This window comes from Ochotona princeps, chromosome 15 (assembly GCF_030435755.1).
Source record: "Ochotona princeps isolate mOchPri1 chromosome 15, mOchPri1.hap1, whole genome shotgun sequence".
Lineage (NCBI taxonomy): Eukaryota > Metazoa > Chordata > Mammalia > Lagomorpha > Ochotonidae > Ochotona > Ochotona princeps.
This window is the reverse complement of record NC_080846.1, coordinates 43,174,409-43,197,154: the sequence shown is the minus strand read 5'-3', so window position 1 is coordinate 43,197,154 and position 22,746 is coordinate 43,174,409. Positions and strand designations below refer to the sequence as shown.

The 22,746-nt window shown below is 46.4% G+C and overlaps 1 protein-coding gene across 2 annotated transcripts; it reads right to left on the bottom strand.

The window, feature by feature from the left end:
• Window positions 1–493: 493 nt before the first annotated feature.
• Window positions 494–17,482, bottom strand: NUDT4 (nudix hydrolase 4). 2 transcript variants are annotated; one of them, XM_004583099.4, is made up of 5 exons: window positions 17,081–17,482; window positions 6,458–6,568; window positions 4,134–4,178; window positions 1,445–1,532; window positions 494–978 (listed from the first exon to the last, which is right to left on the bottom strand). In XM_004583099.4, the coding sequence occupies exons 1-5, from the start codon at window positions 17,177–17,179 to the stop codon at window positions 776–778; spliced, it is 546 nt and encodes a 181-aa protein (XP_004583156.1). In that variant the 5' UTR covers window positions 17,180–17,482; the 3' UTR covers window positions 494–775. The 2 variants fall into 2 exon arrangements, with proteins under 2 accessions (XP_004583156.1, XP_004583157.1); XM_004583100.4 differs by having other exon boundaries at window positions 1,445–1,529.
• Window positions 17,483–22,746: the final 5,264 nt, after the last annotated feature.

Sequence of the window (22,746 nt, the reverse complement as noted above, 5' to 3'; positions counted from 1 at the left end):
CAGTCTTGGTGTGTAAGAGCTCAACAGCAGGAAGGTCATTTGCTTGTGCAAGAGGAGCCTGCTATCCCTCTAGTAACCATGAAGAATTAACTGAAGGGGTGTTGCGAAACAAACTAAACCATGTTTAATAGCAATTTACATTTAGGGAAATGGTAGTTTTGAGTTACTCTGTTCAAAGATTAAAGGGAAACGGCAACTGGGCATGCTAAGGAGTCCAATCAATAGTTTCTGTGATGCTGCAGTCACACATGCTCTGAGTGTGGAAAGTGATGCTTCATGTGGAAGTGCCATTGGGTTAGATGGGAAAACGGATGAGCTGGCACCCCCCCACCGCGAGATAAGTCAATTATCAAAAGTTAGCAGGCCAAACAAAGCCCGAGTTTATGAATTAAAAGTTTGGAGTTCATAAAACAAGTTTTGGGATGAATGGATTTCTTGAATATTAAAAGAAAAATTGTGTTGAATATGTTAGTGCTATGAATAAGCAAAAATGATAAACCAGTTATGTGTCAAATGGACAAAAGAACTTAACATGGGGGTAGGGCATAGTTAAGGCATCTAAACAAATTCCCGCATGGCTTTGGCTTATTAAAATATTTTACACTATCTCTTTAAAAAAAAATATCTTAAGCATCTGAAAAACATGCAAATTGTTTGAAAACCCTGTATGGCAAATTCAGACAGTTTGCAAGCGTCATTCAGATGTCTGCCAAGGAAAAAACGAAGCTTCTCCCCGTAAGACTGCACGTGGAGGGAGAGGTCTGGCTAGTTTTCTTTATCTTAGACCAGAAGGAACCCCGGGGGTCTGTGCAGCATTTACAAACAAGGTATTATTATCTGGAAGGGAAGGGACTGTGGAATTTCCATTGGACGGAGAACAGCCCAGCTTCAGTTTTTCCAGATATTCTGCATGAACTGGTTTATGACACTGGAGAACTTTGATTGCATCTTCTACCTTGAACCACTCTCTTTTTCTTCCTAGAGAAAATACGACATTGGTTATTATACAATTTGAAACCAACTAAAATGTTTACTTTCATCTACTTAGAACGTAAAGCAACAGAGAGACATGTCTTCCATCTAACATTTTACTCCCCAGATGTCCACAGCCAGAAGCTCTGAAGTCCATCCGGGTCTCCACTTGAACAGCCTTCTAGGATGCATTAGCAGGAAGCCAGATGGAAGTGATGTGGGGACTCAAACTGAAATCCCATTATAAGATGCAGTGTCCTAAGCTACTGCACAATTCCTACCACAAAATAAGTAAGTTGCAAATTATCAGTAATGTTCCCCACACCTGATGGCTTTCAAGAAGAAATGGCTTAGGAACAGAATTCTTCCCTTCTCTGCTTAGCATAAAATATCTAGAAAATTTAAGATGGATATGTACATATGTAGTATATGAATTCATAGAATTCAGTTACCTAAAGGAATAAGAACTTACCTATATTAACAGAATCTTCCCAGTCTTCTAGTATTTCAGTGACTGTAAGAACATACACATACGTTCTGTGCTTCCGGTCTTGGTTCTGCTTGAATATAAAAAGCAAGCATGTTAATCTACAGGAGCTAGCCATGTCTTGAGCTCACAGCTGATTAGACAAGTAAGCTCAGTGTATTGTCCAGCACAGCAGTGAGTTGACACAAAGACAGAAGCCTTGGAGCTTTACCGCCACTGCTGGTGAAATCCGTTCACACTTCAGCTCCGATGCGTACACAGCAATGCTCTTAGTCTGTCAAGGTGCCCATAAGGTAAGACCCTGCTGATCTAGACTGGGACTCTACTGTGGCTGATAGATCTCTCAGAGTCAATGACTTTTGGCAGACATGAATCAACTTGGTTGTTTTGGAATATTCTGTCTTACATGCTCTATTATCCATATTGAAACTAGTACCTAGCTTTCTTTAGGTTAAAAACAAAACATGAGCTGGCCTTAAGATGAAGCCACCTCCCCAACTGCCAAAAAATATTTCTAGGCTTGGCAAAACAATATATTCCATTACAACCACAAGTTCATTAAGTTCACCATGTTAGGGCCTGGCACGGTGGCTTAGCAGCTAAAGTCCTCGCCTTGAACTGCCAGGATCCTGTATGGGCGCTGGTTCTAATCCCGGCAGCTCCACTTCCCATCCAGCTCCCTGCCTGTGGCCTGGGAAAGCAGTCGAGGATGGGCCAAAACCTTGGGACCCTGTACCCACATGGGAGACATGGAAGAAGTTCCTGATCCTGGCTTTGGATCGGCACAGCACTGGCCATCGTGATTATTTGGGGAGTGAATCATTGGACAGAAGATCTTCCTCTCTGACTCCCCCTCTCTGTATATCTGACTTTACTATAAAAATATATCTTTAAAAAAAGAGATCACCATGATAAAAGAACATGGCAAGATTTCCTTGAGAGGGAGAGGCAGAGAGACAGATCTTCCATTCTCTGGTTCACTCCTCAAATGGCCAAAAGTGCCAGGCTGAACCCAGGAACTTTATCTGGGTCTCCTGCATGAGTACAGGGATCCAAGTATTTGGGCCGGCTTCTGCTGCTTTCCCAGGCCATTAGCAGGGAGCATCAGACTTGAACTGGTACATATGAGATGCTGGCATTACAGGTGGCGGGCGGCTTTACTGCTATGCCCTACGTCTGGCCCCTCCATATAGCATTTGTAGAGCTCTTAACACTGTTACCTTCACATATAACCTGTATGTTTTATAACGTGGCAAGTTTACTTCAAAAACTTTTGTCAGCATCTGATGCAGCCTCAAGAAGTTTGTAAAAACTGGAATTAAGTTGATTTTGATCAATGATTATTTGATCAATAATTCTGAAATCCATACAAAGGTTTTCCTATAACAAGCATTTCCTAGGGATGCTTTGAAGTACTCATGTTGACAAATGGTTTATTTACAATATCTGAATCATAGAAAAACCTCATAGTTTCCAGTATGACCAGGAGATGGTGCTGTATAACTAGTCAAAGCAAGCAGTGAATTCCTGAACAATCTGAAGTTTATACTAATTACTATATTTGGTGAGAATCATCAGTTCTACCTATTGCTGTATGATTGGTGTTGAGGATTAAAGTTTCTATGGTTAAGCCAGAGATGGAGCTATCCCTTCAATTTTTATCTTGACAAAAGGAAATTAGCTATTTCTCTATTATTCTGTTTATCTGGTAGTAAATTTCTGAGAGTGAGTTCTCCCTACCTGAAATTGAGCACCTATTACTTTCAGATTTCTTCCCTAAAAATACCATTCTGGCCCCAACGATACCCAATCCATAGTCCTTTAAGAATGAAGTCACCTGGACTGGCTAATGCTCTGCCTTTGTGCCAGCATCCCACATGGGTGCCAGTTCAAGTCCTGGCCACCGCACTTACCCAATTCTGCTAATGGCCTGGGAAAACAGTGAAGGATCCCACTCAATGGTGCAGCTGTCTTGGGAGTGAACCAAGAGATGGAATCTGTGTCTCCTTCTCTCTTTCAAGCAAAATACATAAAAAAAAAAAATTATTGGAAAGGCAGATTTACAGAGAGAAGGAGAGACAAAGATCTGCCACCTGCTGCTTCACTCCCCAGATGGAGCTGGAGCTTAGCGCGATTCGAACAGGAGTACAGGGTCCCAAGGGATCTGGACCGTCCTCCACTGCTTTCCCAGGCCACAAGTAGCGAGCTGGAAGGGAAGTAGAGCAGCCAGGACACGAACCAGCTGCCATACAGGATGCCAGGGCTTGAGGGTGGATGACAAGGCAGTTGAGCCATCATGCCAGCCCCAAAAAATGTTTTAAAAAAGAATGTTATATATACACAGATACTATCTAATTTTACATGCATAAGCCAATGAATTCATACAGAGAATCCGACAGACCTAAGCCCCAAGTGAACAGACGATTCGCCTCCTAAATTTACAATGCAGTATACCAAGAAATGACTGCTTCAGTTCCAGGGCATTGTCAAAATTACTACTATATTCCACATAACTGAAGCTCTATCAGTAAGTCATGTGGCTTTCAATTACCTTCTTCCTGATCATGACTAACCTGCTCACTGATAGTCTTTACAAGAGTGTCTTGAACAATTATCTGGCTAGGTAGGAAGAAATTTTGTTATAAGTAAAATGAAGATTACTTTTGTAACTCACCTCAAATACGCCCAGGAGTCTGCCTAATTTTCCTTTGACTCCAGCCTATTAAAAAAACGATGAAATGTAAAATATCCACATTTTTGTAACAATTTACATCTGGATGTCATTTCAATTTCTGAATGTAAATACAGTACAGGCCTTCTCATACCAAGCCATCTTTCCACTGTGTGTCAAAATTTATCATCTGTGATTTTCCATAAAACACCTCACATTGCACACGCAACTTCCTATTGATTGTTTTGCCCCCTGGGTGGCACAGAATAGCTTCAGTACCTGGACCCCTGCCACCGACACCCAAGACCCAGCCATGTATGAAAACAAGGCTTTCCTATGAAAGCACATTCTCTACTTAAAAACAAAAAATTATGTGAGGACCTGGCATGGTGGCCTAGTTGCTAAAGTTCTTGTCTTGCACGTGCCAGGATCCCATATGGGCACCAGTTCTAATCCTGGTGGCCCTGCTTCCCATCCAGCTCCCTGCTTGTGGCCTGGGAAAGCAAACAAGGACGGCGCTGAGCCTTAGGACACTGCACTTGTGCTGGAGACCCAGAAGAGACTCCTGGCTCATGGCTTTGGACCAGTGCAGCTCCAGCTGTTGCAGCCACTTGGGCAGTGAATCTCTCTCTGTATCCTCTCTATATATCTTTCCAATAAAAATAAATCTTTGGGCCCGGCATCATGGCCTAGCGGCTCAAGTCCTCGCCTTGAACGTACCGGGATCCCATATGGGCGCCGGTTCTAATCCCAGCGACCCCACTTCCCATCCAGCTCTCTGCTTGAGGCCTGGGAAAGCAGTTGAGGACGGCCCAAAGCTTTGGGACCCTGCACCCGCGTGGGAGACCCGGAAGAGGTTCCTGGCTCCTGGCTTCAGATTGGAGCAGCACTGGCCGTTGCGGTCACTTGGGGAGTGAATCATTGGACAGAAGATCTTCCTCTGTCTCTCCTCCTCTCTCTGTATATCTGACTTTGTAATAAAATAAAAATAAATCTTTAAGTTTTTTTATGTGAGATAGACACAGATAAGACAGCTTGCTCTTAACCCACTGATGGACTCCCCACATGCCCAACAGGCAGTGAGAAGCCGAGATGAAGTGAGGAACCAGGAATTCAATCTCCAGTGGGTGGCAGGAGCCCATCACCACTGCCTCCTGGACCCTCAATTAGTAGGAAGCTGGAGTTATCAGGCAGAGGCATCAAAATTGAGTTCTCAGGCTTAGTACTGTGGTGGAGAGGGTTAAGCCACCACCTTCAATGCAGGCATCCCATATGGGCACCCAGCTGCTACACTTCTGATCCAGCTCCCTGCAGCATTAAGTACTTGGGCCCTGTCCCCAAATGAGGCACCAGGATGAAGCTCCTAACTTCCCTCTGGCCACTGTGGCCAGCTGGGGAGCAAGCTAGCAGGTGGATGCTCCTTCCACCTTTCCTTCTAACTCTAACCTTCAAATAAATAAACATAATAACAAAAAGCCCAGATACTCAGATATGGCTTATAGTCATCTCAGTTGGTAACTATATAGGCCAAACACTTGTGCCTCTCCCCACTTAGAAACCCAGCTTTCTCTATGGCTCAGGGCATATACTCCTTCCACTGCAGTCTTCATTAGTCACACCTAATTAAAAGAACTGCAACTTCAGTGTGTCCTCCCTTCAAGTCTACCACATACCAACAGACCAGGGCATGCTCTTTTCCTCTAGCTTCCCCCAGGAAGCTGCTCACCCTGCAAGATCCAGCTTTATGAAAATGTTCCTACTTGGGCCCTCAAAGCCTATGAGAAAACTGTAGCATTTGCTTCCTATTTACATGAAAACTATGGTTCAATAACTCTGGCAGTTACTTTATGCTTTGCTTAGCATGAATGCTAAGCGCAAGTTCTGCTATCAACCATGTGAAAGCCAGCAGGATGTGTGCTTCCCTACATTAGAATGTATCACAGCTTACTGAGCTTTAAGACAGGTAAAATAAAAGCTGCTTGCTTACTCACTTAAGAATTCAAACACATGATTAATCTCTGTGCATTCTTATTTAGTGTAATCTTATTCTGCTATGAGACAAGGTCATCATATCTAATCAACAGGAAGTTACATGGTATTACAGTTCTGGGGAACTTCCATATGAACTTTAGCTCCATTTTACCAAGAAGAAAATAAAACCCATTTAGCAAAGTGCTAACTATACTCACATGCCTAAAGTCTCCACTAGATAACAAAACAGAAGTCTTATGACCTGCCAGTCTTCATAACAAATGCCTTATAAGTGAACCTTAGTCAACTGTTGTAGGACCCCAAGCAGAATTTCTGTGACAGAAGGAACCACTTACCTCCTCATATACCTCCCTTACGGCGGCGCCGCCAGGCTCCTCCTCTGGCTCCATCCCTCCTCCCGGCACAATCCACTGGTCCGGGTACCGACTGCTGCTCACCAACAGCACCTGCAAGGTGGATCCGTTCTGTCAACTGTAGACATCCAGTCTGGGGAACACAACATTCCCAACCTGCCCAAGTGCTCACTCTAGATTATCCCAGTTTAGAAATTTCACTAAAATTAGGGGTACATGTGATACTACACAAAAAAGCAGTTGACAGCCTTTGTATATAGTCCTTTGGGAATGAGAATTCAACACTGGGGCTGGAATCATGGTGGAGCAGGTTAACCAATCTGCAAGTGTCAACATGACATGCAGGCTCCTGTTCCAGTCCTGCTTGCTTCGCTTCCAATCCATCTCCCTGCTAATGGCCTGGGAAGGCGGTGGAAAATAGCTCCAAATGTTTAGGGCCCTGTACCCATGTGGTCTCCTGGCTTTAGTCTGGCCTAGACCTGCCCAGTGCAGCCTTTTAGGGAGTGAAGCAACAGGTGTTAGTCTGTAATTACCTTTCAAAGAAATGTTAAAACATTCAACATTACTGCAGTTACTTTACTGAGTCATTCTGTACCTAAAGTAGTCACTTAACTATCAGGTTCAATTAGCAAAATTCCAATTCTTCCATTTATTAACAGGATAAAGGCAGACTTGGTTTACTGCATGCACCAAGACTCGTGATTACAGATAAGCTCACAACCACAGGCAGGACACGTTGCTCCTGTCCCTGCAAAGTTTAAGAAAACCGTAAACTTTGTAAGGTAATGAATGTGAAAAATAGGGAAATGATCAGAAAGCTGATACTGAGGACAGAATATGCTTATACTTGGTAGAACAAAGCTTCCTTCATGTTCCAAACCCATCTAAATTGAGCACAAGTTGCTCCATCTTACCAACAGGCAGTTGTAACTTAAGATTCAGAGCAGGATTAGCAAAACTTCAGCCCCCACAGATTTTTTTTTTTAAGATTTATTTATTTTTATTGCAAAGTCAGATATACAGAGAGGAGAGACAGAGAGGAAACTCTTCCATCCAATGGTTCACTCCCCAAGCTGCCGCAATGGCCAGAGCTGAGCCAATTCGAAGCCAGGAGACAGGACCTTTTTCCCGGCCTCCTAGGTAGGTGCAGGGTCCCAAGGCTTTGGGCCGTCCTCGACTGCCTTCCCAGGCCACAAGCAGGGAGCTGGATGGGAAGCAGGGACACTGGGTTTACAATCAGCGCCCATATGGGATTCTGGCGTGTTCAAGGCGAGGACTTTTGCCGCTAGGCCCTTGTGCCGGGCCCAGCCCCCCAGTTTTTGCAGTCTGTAAGCTAAAGATGGTTTTGGTATTTCAGAGTTAGGTAAAATTCAAATTGTAGTGTCCTCGGATACTTTATGACTGAGACTCTCACACATTCTCTTACATAATGTCCCTGCCTGGCTGCAGCCGGGCTGCAGGAGCAGCACTGACCAGCTGCAACAGACGACAGGGCCCACAAGGCCTAGAGGATGATTAAGACATAAAGAATGCAAATTCATTCACAATTTAAACAATAACAAAAAGATCCCAACAACCATGATTATCACAAGTAATATGCAGGTTAACTACTTACAGTACCCAACAGGAATTATAAATCCATTTTATAAATGAAAAATTGGGCTACATTGTTAAATTCACTTGTATTAAAGAAAAAGAGATTGATGTTTATGGAAGAGTCCAATCTTGATAAAGCTGTCAGGAACTCATTCTTCCCAACTACAAAGTTTAGACTAACAGTAGTCCAGCAACTCCCACCCTTTGTCAAAAGGCCAAGTTGGAAGATAAGGTGATAACCTCTGCAGGTTACTGTTTTATTAGAAAGGCACACCTTTGCCTATGGACACAGCCTTCTCAGCACTGACTAACGCCTGAGGGGTCAGCACTGTTTCTCTCATTTTTTTTAAGATTTATTTATTTTTATTGGAAAGGCGGATATACAGAGAGGAAGATCTTCCTTCTGATGGTTCACTCCCCAGGTGACTACAACAGCCAGATTTGTGCCAATCCGAAGCCAGGAGCCAGGAGCTCTTCCGGGTCTCCCATGCGGGTGGCAGGGTCCCAAGGCTTTTGGGATCCTGGCATGTGCAAGGCGAGGACTTTAACCACTATGCTATCGTGCCAGGTCCCTGTTTCTCTCATTCTTGATGTGGAGCGCAATTCACAGCCTCCATTACTATCATTGGCAAATCCAGAGAAAGCCCTGGAAGCTAACAACAGTTGACAAAGCCATAGCTGAAATAATAGAGGCTGTGCTGGAGGGTTTAAATGAGTGCAACCACAGCAATTTTTTTTTTTTTAAGATTTATTTATTTTTATTGGAAAGTCAGATATACAGAGAGGAGGAGAGACAGAGAGGAAGATCTTCCGTCTGATGATTCACTCCCCAAGTGAGCTGCAACGGCCGGTGCTGCGCCGATCCGAAGCTGGGAACCAGGAACCTCTTCCAGGTCTCCCATGCGGGTGCAGGATCCCAATGCATTGGGCCGTCCTCGACTGCTTTCCCAGGCCACAAGCAGGGAGCTGGATGGGAAGTGGAGCTGCCGGGATTAGAACCGGCGCCCACATGGGATCCCGGGGCATTCAAGGCGAGGACTTTAGCTGCTAAGCCATGCCGCCGGGCCCACAACCACAGCAATTTTAGTAAAGATGGATTGAAATATGGTCTTTACTGGGAAATAGGGAAGAACCAGGGTGGGGCTAGTGTTGTGGCACAGTGAGTACAGCTGCCACCAGCTTCCTATATGGGTACTGGCTTGAGCCCTGGCTCCTCCACTTCTAATGCAGCTCCCTGTTAACACATCTGGGAAAACAATGCAAGATGGCTCAAGTGCTTGGGCAAATTTTAGAGTGAACAAGCCGATTCAAAGATTCATTCAAATAAATGAGTATTACAAATACAAGGGCGAGCGAGAGAAAAAAAGAAACACTCCCTGGGGACGCATGACTTGTGCATGAAAAAAAAAAGAGCTGGGCAAGTAAATTTAACCAGTATCAGAAGACAATGATTTGAATTTGGAGGTATTTGTACCATAATCAAAATTTATTCCTGCTTTGATACATTACAGTAATGTCTAACAGGTTGCCTTTGAATGATGCTGGCCTAGGCAGGCACTCACTCATTAGCTTTCTGCTCTGACCCACCAAGCTGAATCAATGCACCAAGAATTAAGCCTGCTCCCAATTATGCTAGTTGTTACTTGCTTTATCATTACTGAGAATGAATGATGAAAACGGGCAGCAAAGAATGTACGAAAAGACCACAGAGACGTAGGCTGATTAAAAAGTGCTACCAAGCGAAGTATGAGCAAGGCAACTCTAACCAGTTGGAAACAGGAAATAAAACCAGAATGAGCCAGAGAGTCTTTCTGTAAGTTCTGTAAGTTCAAATTCTATTTTAAATAAAATGAAAATGCAAACCAAATTTTAGAACTTAACGGAGGCTTTCTGCTGATCCACAGTGAAGGCCTTGACCCTGTGTCAACACTGGCAACCGTCACCATGAAAGTACACAGCAGCTACTCGTTCTATCTGCATGCAGAGTCAGCGGTTAGGGACAACCTGGGTTTGTAAGCCTGCATCAGAAACTCTTAATCACACAATTCTCTCATTAAACAACTCCCTTGATTAGCTTCATAATGGGCCAGGTGGCTAACCACTGCAGGAGTGCATCCTCTTTTAGCAAACAGGGAGTTTCAAAACCATCGGAACTCAAAAATATTTTGAGTTTCGAAAAAAATGAAATTCAAAGTGTCATGTATCTAGGTCAATGACAATTATGATCCCAATTCTCCAAGTCAGCTAAATTACATTAGGCTAATAATGTAAAAAAAAAAAAAAGTATAATCTGTGCCTACTTTTTTGAATTGGCATTTAAGCTTCACACTTAAAACCAGTATGCCAATATGTGACTAAACTTCTCTTCCACAGTAACATGAAGTTCCTGTGTGGCTTCAGTACTCATTTAAAACTACTTGAGACTCACGAAGAGAAATCATTCAATTTTTGGACAAATAACTTAGGATTCATGCAATAGTCTATGGACATTCAATCCAGATTTTCCTGGAATATATATTTTAAAAGTAATTACTAAAGCAATTCATGTTTAAGAATATAAAAAGTTGGATCTGGTATGATGGCTCAGTTGCTAAATCCTTGCCTTGCACCTTCCAGAAATCCATGTCCTGGCTGCTCCACTTCCCATCCAGCTCCCTGCTTGTGGCCTGGGAAAGCAGTGGAGGACAGCCCAAAGCCTTGGGACCCTGCACCCACATAGGAGACCGGGAAGAAGATCCTGGCTCCTAGCTTTGGCCCTTGCAGCCACATGGGGAGTCAACTAGCGGATGGAAGATCTTTTCCTTTGTATCTCCTTCTCTCTGTAAATCTGCCTTTCCAGTAAATAAATAAATCTTTGAAATGTCTAACATGTAGTCAACAACTGAAACTTTGTTTCTTATGCTGAACTTCTGGGAAGTTCTCTGAGTGTTATTAATGTTCTTTCCAGGCGTAGACTCCCACCTTCAGCTACAATGTGACTCTGCTTTGTGCTCCAAGCAGGCAGGCCTGCTGCACATGCAGAGACCTGAAGCTTACCTGCAGCAGCACCATTTATCAAAGCTTATTTGTTTTGATGAAGTCACATCAACAGCAAACATGATACCTGTTTCTCTGGCAAATATCTAGATTCCAAATTAGGGACAGCTTGCTCCTGATCCCCTCTAAAAAAAACAACGGAAGAACCTACATCCTCAGGTCATTATTATCTGCAAAGTATCATTATTCAGTATCCCTCCTACCGGCATAGTAACAACAGCCGTGGAAACATTTCTGTAACATTCCCAATCTAGATTGGTAAATTACATGTTAAATAAAGGCTGCAGGAGTCAGCGCCAGGAGTGGTGGAGATGAGCACACAGCTCTCACCTGAGCCCACCTGGCTGCCTTCACCTGAGCATCCCTCCATCAGGCCCCCTTCCTCAGGTATGAGACACCTAGGCGAATAAAACATTCCTCGGCGGGCACTGTTGAAGTATTTCTTTTTTTTTTTTTTTAAAGAATTATTTATTTTATTACAAAGTCAGATATACACAGAGGAGGAGAGACAGAAAGGAAGATCTTCCATCTGATGATTCACTCCCCAAGTGAGCCGCAATGGGCTGGTGCGTGCCGATCCGAAGCCGGGAACCTGGAACCTCTTCCGGGTCTCCCAAACGGGTGCAGTGTCCCAATGCATTGGGCCGTCCTCGACTGCTTTCCCAGGCCACAAGCAGGGAGCTGGATGGGAAGTGGAGCTGCCAGGATTAGAACCGGCGCCCATATGGGATCCCGGGGCTTTCAAGGCGAGGACTTTAGCCGCTAGCCCACGCCGCCGGGGCCCCAGCAGTATTTCTTAGCCCCAGCAGTATTTCTTAAACTGGTTTTCTTTCTTCCTAGACAACCAATGTTTTAAGATACAGGAGTATTTACCTGGAACTAGCCCTGGGTCCTATAGATGTAGGTCTGTCCGTGAAGTGGACTGACCTACTGTATTGATTCCGTCCCTCTATTATCTAAAGGGTCCGCCTCATCCCGGAGGTGGAGTGCAAACTGAGAAAGTGCTGCTGGAGGCCGACATGCGCAGTTGTGCCTGAGGATGTGGGGTCAACTCTACAAGGTTGCCATTTGCCATTCTGCTTTTGCACTCAGGACTGCAGGATAAGCCTGCCCTAGGAAGACAACTATCCCACTTCTGTGCCAGAGGTGAGAGCAGCACAGCCAGCAGAACCCTTGAAGTAATAACTAAGTTTATTACAAGTTTTATTTTGGGAGCTGCAGCTATTTAGAAGTAATTTTTGGGGTCCAGCGCCGTGGCCTAGCGGCTAAAGTCCTCACCTTGAACCTGCCAGAATCCCAAATGGGCGCCCGGTTTTAATCCCGGCAGCTCCACTTCCCATCCAGCTCCCTGCTGTGGCCTGGGAAAGCAGTTGAGGGCAGTCCAAAGCCTTGGGACTCTGCGCCCGCGTGGGAGACCTGGAGGAAGTTCCTGCGGATTGGCCGTTGCAGCACCGGCCGTTGTGCTCACTTGGGGAGTGAATCATTGGACGGAAGAGCTTCCTCTCTGTCTCTCCTCTCTGTATAGCTGACTTTCCAATAAATCTTAGAAAAAAAGAAGTAATTTTTGAGCTGTTTCGTGAACCAAAATATTACAAATGGCTAAAACTTACTTCTGCAGTTAACTGTTTAACAGGAATCTAGCCAAAATTGAGCCAGCAGGAACATAAAACATAGAAAGCTACTTTAAAAGGTTATGTTACAATAGTATGATGCAAACGAACCAGTTACCTATGGCTGTTTGAACCAGTTACCTAATTTTAAGCAAATTGATACTACTTTTTGGGCTACAGTGGAACAGAGTCGGAAATAACAATTCACTTGGCTAAATCATGATTTAAGTCAGATGAGGCTATGTGGGATGGGCAGCTAGGTGGATTATCAATACTAGCTGATTAAAACTAGCAACGTTTCGAAGTGAAGATTTTTCATAAGACACGAAAGAAAAAACCCATATGCAAAATTCCATTTAAACAGCTGGTCTAGCAGTCCAAGAAACCGTTCCGTTCATTAGGTCTGGGAGAGCTACAGCAACAGATGAGGACATTTGGTGACATTTCCTTGTATTTAAGAAAAGCGGCTACCTTTGGAGGTGCCACACTACAAACCTGAACTTGTCCGACTGCCAGTAGCGATCTCGCTGTACTGATTCCTTCCTACCAGAATGGTCACTCTTCGGAAGAGCTTTGTTTTTAGAGGTCTAGGTTTAGCTTTATGCTTTGAGACTATCTTTGCTACCGGGTCTTGGTTTTGGTTACTTTGTTGGCAGATTTTAAGACTACAGAAGACGCGACCCTGGCCAAGGGAGCTTAAACACTCATTAGAGCAAGCAGTCCCCTGCGAGGTCAGTCCTTTGGCCTGATTTGTTAATGCCTGTCTTGCAACTGTGCTGGATTCCACCCAGGACGTAGTTATTTCTACTTTTCTAATTGGCAGCCCTCTTTTGCTGCCAGATCACTCAAGCCTCAATGACCTCTAAAATGTAAATGTTCTTAAACTGAGTTCCTTTCTTGCCTCTCAGCTTCTCCTCTTACACTAAGGTGCTCTGTGTTTTCCAATCATTAGCTTTTCGATGCCATTCTAAACTGCAGGTCTACTGGACCACACCTGCAAGTGTTGCTCGATTTGGAATGCTCAGTTCCTCCTCTCCAACTCACTGAAACCCAATCTCGAATGAATGACTCGTGTTGGAGTTGAACCTGAGGATCTGACAACACTTCATCCTACTGTATTTCCCTTCCCACCAAGCATATCTAACTACCCACCTCTACACCACCACTTCAGGGAAAACACCTGAGCAGCTGGGACTCTTCATCCCTCCATCTCCTGTTCAAGTCATCACGTATGCAAGAACGTCCAACAGAACCCATTTCTGCTTGCTTCTGTGGAAAGGTACTGTCATCTTTCAACACACAAAGGCACATGACCCTGGCTACCCTACTGTACAGCGACACTTATTTGTGGGCTTGCCTGGAAGTTCAACTACCAAAAACAGAGTGGTTCCCAACAGAAAGAGCCAGGCAGAGAACCGAGTCAAATAAACACTATATCCAGAAACAAAGGATATGCACACAAAAATATGTGCCAGCTTCTGTGGCCTGAGGACAAATCACTTCGGCTGTGTAACTTCTTCCCACACGTATGCTAATGCCCGTTTACCTCAGAGGGCAGGAAAAAAAATCAAATGGGTAGGAATATAAGAGAAGGTAGTCTCTGCTTTTAGAACAACCCGTTCTAAAGCAAGGACTTCCTGAGAACTTGCCAGGGAGAGCCAGCTCTGCACAGCTTCTTGGTGTCAAACAGCAATTACTCTCTGAATTGACATTCTGTGAACATTTCATCCTCAAGCAAAACATATACTAAGTCTTCTAGCCTCACCACCGGTGTTGGCAACTCAGCAGAGGGAAACACTTACTTCTCCGCTGGGAAATGGCTAAGATATCCAGAAAATTAATAGTTCATTCTGTAATGACCGGGTCATAGAGCCTCAACTCCACACCACCACAGAAATGAGGACTTGGAAGAGCTAAGCAGGATGTCAAAGCTGGAATTCCACAATTGGAATTCCCTCAAGGCACATCCTGACAAGCCGCTCAACCTGGTTTCTCAGTTCAAAGTTTTACATAATGGATTCCTTCAACAGTCTCCACGCCACTTGCTCCATTATCCCATTCCATGTCATGCTTCAACTCTAGGCTATGAAGTTAACACTAATAAGCCGTTTCTCTGCTAACCTAATTCCCAAAGCCCTGGTCACACTTTGCTTTATCCTATACTCAACAAGGATTGCTTCATCTTCCTCCTACCCCTAGACTTTATTATAAAGCTTGAATTTCTGGGGCCAGCACGGTGGCTCAGCAAGCTAATCTTCCACCTTCAAGCGCCAGGGTGTCCCAAAGGGTAACTGGTTCATTTCCCAACTGCTCCACTTCTAATTCACCTCTCTGCTTATGGAGGATGGGCCAATGGCTTGGGATCCTACATTCACGTGGGATTCCACAAGGAAGCTCCTGACTCTTGGCTTTGTTTTTTGTTTTGTTTTATAAAGATTTATTTATTTTTATTGGAAAGGCAGAAAGCAATATGGAGAGAAAGATCTTCCCCAAGTGGCTGCAACAGCCAGAGCCGAGCCGATCCAAAACCAGAAGCTTCTTCCCAGTCTCCCACGTGGGTCCAGGGTTCCAAGGCTTTGGGCCGTCCTCTGCTGCTTTCCCAGGTCACAGGCGGGGAGCTGGATGGGAGGTGGAGCAGTTGGGACACAAACTGGCGCCCATTTGAAATCCCGGTGCATGCAAGGCGAGGACTTTAGCCACGAGACTACAGCACTGAGCCCTCAGCTTTGGATCAGCTCAGCTCTGGCCATTGTAATCATTTTGGAGAGTGAACCAGCGGATGAAGATCTTTCTGTAGATCTGCCTTTCAAGTAAAAATAAATAAATCCTTCTTAAAAAGATAAGCTTATTAAAATAACAAAACAAACAACAAGAACCAAATGCAGCACTTCAAAGTCAACCTCTCCCAGCAAGGCTTCCAACACAGACACTCAAAATCTCATTCAACAGATTGCTAAGGGCCATGCCTGGTAGCAGGAACGGGAACTGGCCCTTTCTTGACAACCAAGGTTGAGCACTTATGCTGTGCAACTGTCTCCTCATCTACAGAAACGGGGGCCAACCAGCGCCACTCCCAGGCACTCAGATGTACAGAGCTCTTTGTCTCAGCCCTGAGCCTGTCAGAAGACCCTGAGCCTCTCGATCCCTTCTGGCAATCTTGACAATCCTGGGTATTCAAAGTTTGCTGGGCCCTGACTTACAACTTTGTTTTTGGTAGAATGCAATTCATGCGTGTGACTCTGGAAATGTTAACCTTTCCCCGGCAGGTACTTGCTCTCTAGAGTAACAAGAACGTCTCTGCAAGGACTTGGGCTCTCGGTAAACTCCTGAAGACTCTTCTAACCTGCAGGGCTTGGGGACTCTTCATAAACAGAAAACAAGACTAGCGTTCCAAGAGCACACCTTCCCAGCACGTGACGCCTCTGAGTGTGTATACACCATGTCACACTCCTCACTACAAGCACGGCAACACGGAAGCCCTCAGCACTCTCTCCGCCGGCTTCAGCCTGGTATTTTACTGGACACAGTAACAGAAGCAGAACGCAGCATGGGAGATTTCCCCCGATCTAACCATTTTAGGACTGGCAATGAGAAAAAGATTCTCATCGGCTCCCAGTGTCCATGACTGTTCTACGCAAATTTCAAACCTTGAGCTATTTAAAAATTAACCAGGTATCCAGCATCAATGCAGCGCCGATGGGTAAATGGCAGCACCACGACAAGACGGCCGGCCTGCTTCTTTCCAATGTCGAGCCAAATAGCAAAGTCCAGAAACCATGACAGAGCGAGAGCTCCGGATTACTGCCTGAAAATGCCACCTTTCCTCTCCCCTTTGGTCTTACTCCATTTTTCACTAACCATCTCTCTGCATTCGGAAAACTTCGAGAGAAACCCGTTTCCATTAGAATATATAGAATCATGCCAACTGCTTACGAGATAATGAGCCCACTGAAAAAGCGAAATCGACAAAGAAAAATGGAAAAGCAGCACAGGGACCCGGGACTGCAACGCTCGCTTCATTGCTACCCTTTCTGTTCGCACTCGAGGTTCAATTCACACGTTCAAGATGGTGACTCCTCCCGGAGACCCACACCACCCGGGACCTGCCCGGGGCCGGGGGGCCGTCACCACCTCCCGTCCTCGAGAGGGGCCCAGATGGGGAGCGCCGGCCTGGGCGAGCCCCTTTGTCTGCTCCACCAACCCAGCCAGAGAGGAAGGAAGAAGGGAGGGGAGGAGAAGGGAGGGGAGCGACTCCCTCCCGGCCCCGGCCGCCAGACCGAGACCGGGCGGGGAGGTGAAGAGGGGAGGAGGACCGGCCGCCGGCCGCCCCGCCGCGGGTAGCGTGCGCGCCAGCCGCCCTCACCTCGTCCTCCTGCTCGCTCCGGAAGCACAGGCACGCCGCCCGCTTCTTGAAACCCTCGCGGTCATAGGTCCGCGTCTGGTTGGGCTTGAACTTCATCATAGAGGCGCGATTCTGCTGCTGCTGCTGCTGCTGCTGCTCCGGCCGCCGCCGCGGGGACCTGGCCGCCGCCACCCCGCCAGGGAGTTAGGGCCGAGACTGGATCGGGGCGCGGAGACGCCGGGGCGCGCTGACAGGCCGGTCCGTCCCGGAGCCCGCGGCTCGGCCGTTTCGACTCGACGCGGGAGGTGAGCGCCAGTCACTGCAGTCCAGGGGCCGGGAGGGAAGCGCCGCCTCTGCCCGGGCGTCTGCCGCTCTCCATGGAGCCTCGCCGTCCGCTCGCCTCCACTCCTTCCCGCCGCCGCCGCCGCCGCCGCCGCCAGGGGAAGAGCCGGGCTCCCTGGAGCGCACCACGCGGAGGCAGTTGCGAGAAAGCGCGCAGACCGAGAAGCTGCACCGCCAAGGCTCCGCGCCACCCCCACCTCCGCCCGTATTTAAGGCCGGCCCACCCTGGCACCACCCCCCTGCGCGCCCTTCCGCGCGCGCCTCTGCGCCTGCGTGCCCAGACCGTTGCGCCCGGCCGAGGCGGGGCCGCGCGCGGTTCGGGGGGGCGGGGGCGCCTCCGGGCTGGGGGCTCGAGCCGCGTGGGAGGGACAGTGACTGAGTGGGACGCCGAGATCTCCTTCCTGCCAGTCCGTGAACCCAGCCACCACCCCCCACCACGAGAACCGAACGCGCCTTCAGTGCAGAGTCGGCGAGCCTGCCCGGCGAGGCTGCGTGCGCCCTGATCTGGCAATGCCCCGAAACCTCACCAGGATCGCCCGGTGTTCATTGTGCAGAATTCTCACATGTGGCGCGGGGTTGGAGTACAGAAAGGACATGGTTGTTAACACATTGAAAGAAGGATGTTACCTTTCCTTTATTTTTCCAAAAGAGAAGGCAAATTTCCTTAAAAAAAAAATCCCTTCGCTGGAGCCTGTGTCTGGCTCCACCTTCAAGTACCGGTTCCCATAGGGACGCTGGTTCGTGTCCTGGCTGCTCCCTGGGAAAGCATCCGGGGAAGGCCCAGAGTCTTGGGCCCTTGCACCCACGTGGGAGAGCTGGATGAGGCTCCTGGCTTCGGATCAGCTCAAATATGGCCGTGTGGTCGTTTGGGTGGAAAAATCTGTCTCACCTTTTCTTTTTAAATCTACCTTTGAAATGAAATAAATCTTAAAAAAAAAAAAAAAACCAATACAAAACAAAATTTTGTTTCGGAGGTAGCGATAACTTGTGTTGTTTGAAAAGGCTACTCACGCTCCAGAATGAACTCATTGATACTGTTCATGTCTCCTATTTACCTGTTCGGACGTGTATCTCCCACTGGGTAACAGGCACAGCTGGATGCTGGGGCAATAACACTAAACAAATGCAACTTGTGCTAGCTGAGAGCTACAGTCTCTTGGCTGCTTGGGACACATAACAACCTGTACCTTTCAGGTACAGTAGATCTGGCCGAAAGGGAAGCTTAACAGAACCCCCAGCGCACTCCATCCTGCCTGTACTGCTCAGCTGGGCACATCCACTTGACCCTTTGTTGTTCGATCCTTGGAGGACCTTCTGTGCGCCAGGCCCTGGCCTCTTAACGAAGCCCCCCAGGAAGAGAAGGGGACCCAAGAACAAGACGATCACATTTTGGGCAGTCCCAGAACATAGGCAAGACTACCAAGGTGATGCGGTCCAAGATGGTAGAGGGCTTGGACCAGCCCTGCTAGTCAGAGCTGAGGGCTGCAGGGGAAGGGGAGGCGGGGAAGGAGGCAAAGTTCATGAACTTTCAAGGCAAAGGGAACTGGAATTTCTGCAAAAACCCTGGGGGAGGGACTGAGAAGAGAAGGAGGCCTGCGTGGCTGGAGAGGCAGGGCAGCAGCTTCTGCTGGGACCCAGAGGCTGGTAGGCCTGACCTTGGCAGCACTGTGAGCAGGCCACTCATCTTCCCTTTCCAGCTTCACACCTCCTTGAACGTGGGACTGCCGCGTATAAACTCACGCTTTTACCCCCAGAGCCTGGCAGGAGCAGGCGCAGGTTGATTAAGTGATTTCAGGAGTGAGGCTTTCCCACAATGAAGAATCGAATCACTTGAAGTTGAACCAGTTCCAGAATGTATAAACACGAGCAAGAACACATCAAACTAGGAGCTCCTGGTATGGCTAATTTGTTATTTTTAGAAAATGGTCTCACGTTGGTAATCTCACTGTGGTCTTTTGAAATGACCAAGTAGATTCTGTTTCCCTCTGCTTAAATCCTTTGAATATCTGACTTCCAGCTGGAGCTCAATAAATACTACTTGACTCAAGGTGGGTCCACCCAAGTCTGGCTCATTTATTCATTGCACCGATGGGAGGCGTGAGTCAGAATTACCTGAGAGGGAAAGGAGGTGATGCCTATAACCCACGTGCCAAAGGAAGGAAAAACCACTGGGTAAGCCCAGTGAGGGCGAGCGCTGCTGGCCACTTGTTTCAGCCTCTGGGGCCACTGGATGTGGAGGGAACAGCCCAGCTTCACACCTCACATGTAGCAAATTCTGTATGCATCTGCTGTGCGTCTGAGCTTCCTCAAGTAGAGGGTAATAGGATTCAAAATAGCATCTTACACAAGGCTTAACTAAGATATCACTGGGGAAGCCTATGGATCAACTAAAGAAACATTTTATCCGAGCTCTCTCTGCCACAAAGAGTGAGAAAGTAATGGAGTAGGCTCAGTGCTCACATGGGCTGTGGATCTCAACAGGAGGAGGTGGGGTGTCTCCGTGTAAAAGAGACACTGCAAAAGATTGAGGGAAAATGAATAAGGTTTTAGTAACATAAATAACTGCTCTCCGCATTTACTTGCTTGCTTGGGTTTCTAAAACTGCTTAAGAAAGATCTAAAGAGACAGGGAAACTTGGGTCTGACTGAAGTGACAAGAATAAAGAAATACCCGTCTTTCAATTTCCGGAGTCAGTTCCTCAGTTATCATGGACCAGCCCAGAGCTCCTGCCTGGTATTGTTTAACTCCCAGAACACATCTGAAATGCACTTAGGCACTGCTCAGAGCTTAGATCCTATCAAGCCAGATCATGGCTGAGATAGCCACAGGCTTGTTTTTCCTCTCTAGGGCCAGTAAGGACTGGGCTGCACCAGCTGCCTTACCTGGAGATCAGAGTCCAGTTTCAGATTTAATCTCTGGTTCACTTGCCGCAGCATTGTCATACCTGGCTTTCTGGTCCACAGACTTGTTTCTTACTTTCTTACACAACTTTCCAATATTTCTTGCAAAAAAAAAAAAAAAAAAAGAAAGAAAGAAAACAGTTTGACATTGGCTGTATCCTGTACTCTGTTTCTTTTTTAACAATGTGATGGTCTCTGAGCAGGCAGGATCCCTCCCTGACCTGGGGTTGTTGCTTTCTGACTCACAATGTTCCCATAAAGTAACTTCCTTATCATGGTGAGTGATAATAACAAATAATCCCTTCCTATGCCTTTCTAATGGTAATCATCGCTGTGCTGTTATGAATAGCCAAGCCTGGGTGCTGTACATGATGCCATTTGGATGAACCCTGTAGCAGCCTTGTGTGGCAGCTGCAAGCAGTAGCCCCCTTTCTCCAGGCTCAGAAGCAAGGAGCAGTGTTTTTCTCTGAATTAAGTGTTCTGCTCAAATTCTCCACTCTTGTATTTCTTTTTTTTTTTTTTTTTTTTTTTTTTTTTTTTTTAAAGATTTTATTATTACTGAAAAGCCGGATATACAGAGAGGAGGAGAGACAGAGAGGAAGATCTTCCATCCGATGTTTCACTCCCCAAGTGAGCCGCAACGGGCCGGTACGCACCAAACCGATGCCGGGACCAGGAACCTCTTCCAGGTCTCCCACACGGGTGCAGGGTCCCAAAGCTTTGGGCCGTCCTGGACTGCTTTCCCAGGCCACAAGCAGGGAGCTGGATGGGAAGTGGAGCTGCCGGGATTAGAACCGGCGCCCATATGGGATCCCGGGGCTTTCAAGGCGAGGACTTTAGCCGCTAGACCACGCCGCCGGGCCCCACTCTTGTATTTCATTACTGTGAGTTTGTCTTGCTGCTTCGGTTACATAGTAATTATTGATTTGTATGTGTCACGAAGTAACAAAGGCTCTCATTTGATTTTAAAATAAAAAAAGGGATTTAGTTGTTTTAAGGTGGGATGAGGAAAATGGAAGTCTCGGTTATAATTTCATTTACTCTAAAGTGACATTTTCTTTTTCTTTTACAAAAGGTACAGATAAGTTGGCAAACTTGGAAAATTAGGAAGCCTTATTAAATTGAGGCATTAAGATTTTAACAAACCCTAAAAGTGACCAGTCAATCGAAGGAGCGATTGCAACACTCCATAAGCAGATTTTTTTTTTTTTTGGCTTCACCATGGATTAACTTCTCTTTCATGGAAATAAAGATAGGATGTTCAGATCTACGATGCATTTCCTGTTTCCTCAAGCCGCAGAAGCACATTGTTTGTGTGCGGTTTTCCCGTAGCCCATGGCAGTGTTTACTGGGATGCTGACTGCTCCTCCCTCGTTCCTTATCATGCAGGGGAAGGTGTCTGTGCCTGGGGGGTTATCTCGTCCCCAAGGCATGACTTCACAGTTTCACAGACTTCTTCAGGCCAGAACTCAACAACTCCCGCTTCTCTTGGGAATAGCTGCTATTGCTATGTGAAAAGTCTTCATTTTTTTATTTGAGGATAAAGGCTAATGAAAGATTCCTTGCCTGTAAGAGACATGTTAGGAAGTTGTAGGGAACAGGGCTTGTTTTCATCTGGGTTCAAACAAACCAACTTAAAAAGAGATGACCGACAGGACCATCAAGAAATACCTTCACTGAATAGTTGATATTAATCAACTGCTGTGATGATATTTTAGAAACAGGAGTTCTTAAAAAAGAGTTCTTCTTATTTAGAAATATGTGTTCAAATGTCTACAGCTGAAGTCTGGGATTCTCTGCAAAATATTTTAGATTGCTAGGGACAGGGAAAATGGGTGGCTAGATGCTTGATTCCTGATGATGCGATGACTGTTGAAGTTGGGGTGGATACACAGTTTGCAACATTATTTGTTATCATTACTGTTTTGCATTTCTTTGAGATTTCCTATATAAGAGTATTTGTTACAGATTTATTTATTCTTATTTGAAAGCAAAATTTGCAGAGAGAAGCAAAGACAAAGATTTTTGCTTCTAACAACAACAGCCAGAGTTGAGCCGACTGGAGCCAGGAGCTTCCCCTGGGTCTCCCATGGGAATGCAAAATCTCAAGCTGGATGGAAAGTGGAGCAGCCGAGACTCCATATGGCACCTATATGGGTTGCTTGTGTTGGCAGGTGAAGGATTAGCCAATAGAGCTATTGCACCGGCTGCAATAAAAAAATGTCTTACAAAATTCTGTAGGAGCCATCCGCGAAACTGATGAGAACATCCCGCACGATAGTCTCGTGGCTAAATCCTCACCATGCATGTGCCAGGATCTCATATGGGAGCTGACTTGTGTCCTGGCTGCTCCACTTACCCTCCAGCTCCCTGCCTGTGGCCTAGGAAAGCAGTAGAGAATGGCCCAAAGCCTTGGGACCCTGCACCCATGTGGGAGACTCGGAA

What these genes read in the sequence shown, in the direction of transcription:
- NUDT4 (XM_004583099.4), bottom strand. Translation starts at nt 17,179, where the DNA reads ATGATGAAGTTCAAGCCCAACCAGACGCGGACCTATGACCGCGAGGGT. An exon ending in TAAGGGAGGTATATGAGGAG is followed by an intron (nt 4,179 to 6,457) that starts GTAAGTGGTTCC and finishes TTTTTTTAATAG; the next exon opens with GCTGGAGTCAAAGGAAAATT. An exon ending in GGAAGATTCTGTTAATATAG is followed by an intron (nt 979 to 1,444) that starts GTAAGTTCTTAT and finishes TATTTTCTCTAG; the next exon opens with GAAGAAAAAGAGAGTGGTTC.